This window comes from Gossypium hirsutum, chromosome A05 (genome assembly GCF_007990345.1).
Source record: "Gossypium hirsutum isolate 1008001.06 chromosome A05, Gossypium_hirsutum_v2.1, whole genome shotgun sequence".
Taxonomy (NCBI): domain Eukaryota; kingdom Viridiplantae; phylum Streptophyta; class Magnoliopsida; order Malvales; family Malvaceae; genus Gossypium; species Gossypium hirsutum.
Genome location: NC_053428.1, coordinates 44,340,452 through 44,345,421, shown reverse-complemented (window position 1 = coordinate 44,345,421; position 4,970 = coordinate 44,340,452). Strand labels below are relative to the sequence as shown.

Below are 4,970 nucleotides of genomic sequence, written 5' to 3'. Positions count from 1 at the left end.
TGGGATTTAAGGTCGATGTCTTTAGCTGGTAGGATCACTCTGGCACAATCGGTCTTACTAGTGATTCCTAAATATTTCATGCAGTCAATGCTGATCCCGAAAGGTCTTTGTGAGAAAATCAAGCATATGGTGCGTCAGTTTGTATTGGGATCTTCGAGTAGTGGTAAGGATGTAGCTTTAGTCGATTGGGAGGATGTATGTCAACCTCAAAAGCATGACGGTCTTGGCCTTTAGAAGTTGCAGGATCATAATACTTCCTTCATGATAAAATTGGGTTTTAAAATTGTGATTGATTCAAAAGCTCTCTGGGTACAGGTGCTCAGAGCAAAATATGGGGTAGCGATTTGCATTCCAAAAACTCTATCTCGTAGAGGTTCTAAGGTTTGGCCACTTATTCGGAAGAATTTGCTTTGGTCAGTGGAAGATGGGAGAAATATCAGGTGTTGACGTAATTCCTGGGGCCCAAATGTAGGGCTTCTCGTTAATCTAATTCCTGGACATGTTAGTCTTGATTTGGACGCTTAATGATATGGTAGCTAATGATAGTACTTGGAATCTTGATTTGTTTCAGCTCTGGTTACCGAAGACTGTCACTCGGAAGATTACTGGGATACCCCTACCTCACTCGAGAGCAAGAGTTGACAAGATTATTTGGGGATGAACGAGGACAGGTTCCTTCTCTGTTAAAAGTGCATATGGAAAAATTCGGGAATGTTCCTAGAATCATAAGGAAGATATCTGGAAGATCCTTTGGAAGTTCAAAGGCCCCCAAAGGGTTAAGATTTTTTATTAGCTAGTGTTCAAGTAGAAATTACTCACCAACACAAAAAGAGTCCAGCGGGGATTGAACCATGTTCAGCGTGTGGAGTTTGTGGCCATATTTCAGAAGATGTGTTGTATGTCATTAGGGATTGCACTGAAGCAAGGAAAGTCTAGGACGTTATTACTCCTACTGATAAACTTCACAGGTTTTACTTAAGTAATCTACAGGAATGGTTCATTTAAAATTTGCAGTATCATTATGACATTTGCTTTGGGGATGTTGAATGGAAGTGATTTTTTAGGATTATTATCTGGCGTATTTGGAAGAACAGTAATCTTTTCATCTTTCAGGGTACGACTTGGAGCAGCAATAATACTATTAAGGTCTCGTACAGTTGGGCCAAACAATTTTTGCTATCTGACAATAGGCCAATTGAGAAATAGATTCAAAAATCGATCATTTGCTCTAATTTGATTGGGAGTGGGATATACTTGAATACAGTTGGATCCGTTAGACATGAGGATGGTTCTGTGGCAGTAGGGGGAGTTGTGAGAAACCGAAATGGGGAGTGAATCACTAGCTTTAATAGGTTATTGGGCAGTTACTCAATGTTTGAGGTTGAATTGTGAGGCATATTGGATGGATTAGACATCTTACTTGACCAAGGTTTTGATAATGTGTTGATCGAGACAAGTAGCTTGGAGATGGTTAAGGTCATCCAAGAAAGTCTTATAGGAGAGTCCAATTCAACTCTAATCAGAAAGATTCTTCAACTATTGTATCAAATTCGCCATTAGAATATTTGTTACATACTCAGAGAATCAGGAAGCCGATAAGTTAGGCTAGTTGACTCACTTGAGAAGTCAAAGTCTGCTCATTTTTTGGGAAATGAATTTACCTATGTAGGTTGTCTTATAATTTCTTTTTCATCATAAAAAAATAGGTTGTGTCTTGTAATTTCTTTTTCATAAAAAAGAAAAAAGAAAAAAGGGAGTAACATTATTTATAGCTATCAAGCTAACTGTAGTTAAGATGATTAAGGGAACCAACGGTTACTGGGAAATTTAAGGAAATAACCGGCAGTGAAAAGATTAATTTACCTCCAAGAAGTAAAAAGAATTGAGAAATTTATGAGTTTGCATTACATTGAACTTATAAATTTAATAGTTGATTAATAAAGAGAATTATGTAAGTGATATATAAAAAGGTATTTCCAACCGAAAATGACCCTCATATTATTGGACTAGGATTGGAAGCACTCCATGAAATTGTTTTCTGAGTCACCACACCAGGCTTAATTTAGTTAGCAGCTAAGCCTTTCTGCTTCTTTTTTCTTTTCTTTTTCTTGTCTCACTTTTGTCCCCAACATGCAAATGGGTTGTGTGTGTCAACAAATTATTTAATCAATAAATCATGAATTTTCTTTTTATTGTTAAAAGACTTTTTATAATAATAATAAAAAAAAAGACAGCTTTTCCCTCTGCAACGCCTTATTTATAAAAAAAAAGAAAGTAAAATAAGATAAAATTAAAAATCCCTGTTTTCTAATGAAATAAATCCATCCTCGTATAAAGAGACTAAAGGAATGGAAGAATAGAGTCATCATCGTTCACATACATCTCTTTCTCTCAATAGAAATAATATAAAAGAAAAAACAGTTTCTTCCTAAAAAGCTAGAGGTTGCAGTTTGCTAAGGTATATAAGCTATCAATTTTCTACAAATCTCTGCATCACCTTCATTCCAATTCAAGAAATTCTAGTTTTCCCTTTAGTCTGATATATGTATATATATATCGAATCTCTCTTTTGCTTTTCTTACATTAAACTCTGTGTCCACTCCGAGGATCTGCAACAATCATGAGTTGGTGAAAATAGAGTTTTTCTTTAATATATTGCAGGCTTATTTAAAACAAGAGCTGTCTGTCATCTGCTCCATGTCTTGCAATGGAATGGCTTTCTTCCCAGCAAATTTCATGCTCCAAACGCCTCATCATGATCACGAAGATCATCAACGCTCCACTAACTCTATCAATCAAATCCTCCCTTCTTGCACGGCGCCCCAGGAGTTTCATGGTACTTAGTCTCACATATATATCTCTATGCTTTCATCTGATCTAAATCTATGCTGGAATTCAATTTGATTTATGTTTTGGAGCCACAGGTGTTGCATCATTTCTGGGGAAGAGATCAATGTCTTCATATTCAGGTATAGATCATGTGTGTGAAGAAGCAAATGGAGAGGATGATATATCGGACGATGGGTCACAGGCAGGTGAAAAGAAGAGGAGGCTTAACATGGAACAGGTAAAGACACTAGAGAAGAACTTTGAGTTAGGCAACAAGCTGGAACCCGAGCGAAAAATGCAGCTGGCTCGAGCTCTTGGACTGCAACCAAGACAGATTGCTATTTGGTTTCAAAACAGACGAGCTAGATGGAAAACCAAGCAACTTGAGAAAGACTATGATCTCCTCAAGAGACAGTACGAGCTCATCAAAGCAGACAATGATGCACTTCAAGCTCACAACAAAAAGCTTCAAGCAGAGGTAAACCCACAGTATAAATATATATATATATGTTTAGTTGTTTACGAGCTAATTAATGTTGTGTGTGTGTGGAAGTAGATAATGGCACTGAAAGGCAGAGAAGCAAGTGAATGCATCAATCTAAATAAAGAAACAGAAGGTTGTAGCAGCAACCGAAGTGAAAACAGCTCGGATGTGAAGCTGGATAACGACAGGCCGCCGCCCCCGGCGGCTACGATTAGCAGACCAGCAAGAACCCTGTTTCCAACAGGACTGTTCCAAGCGGCGTCGTCAAATTCAAGCCACGATGATCATCATCAACCTCCTCAAATGGTTAAAGAAGAGAGCCTCATCACCAACATGTTCTGCACCATCGAGGAACAAACCGGGTTTTGGCCATGGCTTGAACAGCAACAACATTTCAATTGATTCATCATTTTTCAAGTTCCCGAGGGAGAGAGAAATGTTTGCTTAGCTAAGGTTGGATCATGCGAGATGAAAATTTTTTTCCCCAAGTAAAATTATATTATTTTTCTAAGTAAATTGCAGTGCGGGTTGGTTTGCAGCAGCGCTAGCATGGGCCATGAAAGAATAGAAAGGTGATTCTGTTTAGCTACATAATAATTCTAATTATTGTTTCATTTTTCTTGCGTTGGAATCATGTCTTTTGTGTACTTTGAGTGCATTGAAGAGAGAACCCTTGAAATGATAATATATATATATATATATTTTTCTGATTTCATCAATATTCAGTACTAAAGGGTAAATAAATGCCAATGGTGAACAAAAAATATCTTCCCCAAGTTAATATCTTAATTTTTAAGAGAGAGAGAAGAAGAAATCTACTCCAAGTTTACAAACTATTAAATTTCATTTTAATATAGGAGAAAAGGACAGAGTATCCAACACGCATTCCAAGGGAGAGAAGATGACAAACATGTACATGAAGAGAAGAAGCAAACAAGAAGAGTTGGAAATGGTCATTTTCTTGAATATAACAATTCACTTATTATTCTCCAAAATAAAAATAAAAACCAGCTCACTTATCCTGCTATTTCTTCAATTTCTCATATGCCTTCCTTCATATACAACTAAGCTATACTTCACATTTTTCAAAATATAAATAATTATAGCTGAATTATTGTATGGTGTTTGGATAACACAACTACGGTAAGTTTCAACAATCTTACCTCACATTTTTCACCCATAAAGGCTAATGACTTCAGCAACTTTGTATTCATAAAAATCACCTTACTTTTTAACTTTGTTTTTTTATCCCTATTTTCTATCACAACCCAATAAAATGATTAATTAAAATACATACAATGAAAATCTTTTTTTAAAAATATTTATAAAATAAACAATAATAAAGACATAAAATATTATGATACCTATTACTAGTTTCTTGGATGGTTAAGATTACACATACTTTTAGAGAGTACAATAATGTAGCTGATGGGTTAGCTTTAATGGTGTTCTCAACACTGTTAGGTAGGTTTACCTTTATCCAACTGCCGGATGAAATCCTTCTGTTATAGCATGATGATTATTCTAGGATGACCTGATCTTGCCTAATTTAGTTATGATTTAATTCTTCTTTTTGTACTATAATTTTACATACTTATAATGTGCTCTTAAAAATAAAATTGTTTAAAACTTTTGTTATATATTGTTTTTAGTTTAA

The 4,970-nt window shown here is 35.6% G+C and overlaps 1 protein-coding gene across 3 annotated transcripts; it reads left to right on the top strand.

Moving 5' to 3' along the window:
* Positions 1-2,115: 2,115 nt before the first annotated feature.
* LOC107960082 (homeobox-leucine zipper protein ATHB-13) lies at positions 2,116-4,340 on the top strand. 3 transcript variants are annotated; one of them, XR_005926679.1, is made up of 5 exons: positions 2,292-2,458; positions 2,662-2,836; positions 2,925-3,307; positions 3,386-3,885; positions 4,171-4,340. XR_005926679.1 is itself a non-coding variant. In XM_016896294.2 (4 exons), exons 2-4 carry the CDS (start codon positions 2,698-2,700, stop codon positions 3,713-3,715), a joined length of 852 nt encoding a protein of 283 aa, XP_016751783.1. In that variant the 5' UTR covers positions 2,116-2,458; positions 2,662-2,697; the 3' UTR covers positions 3,716-4,028. The 3 variants fall into 3 exon arrangements, 2 of the variants coding, with proteins under 2 accessions (XP_016751783.1, XP_040968374.1); XM_016896294.2 differs by lacking the exon at positions 4,171-4,340 and having other exon boundaries at positions 2,116-2,458; positions 3,386-4,028; XM_041112440.1 differs by lacking the exons at positions 2,292-2,458; positions 4,171-4,340 and having other exon boundaries at positions 2,509-2,836; positions 3,386-4,028.
* The last annotated feature ends 630 nt before the right edge of the window (positions 4,341-4,970 follow it).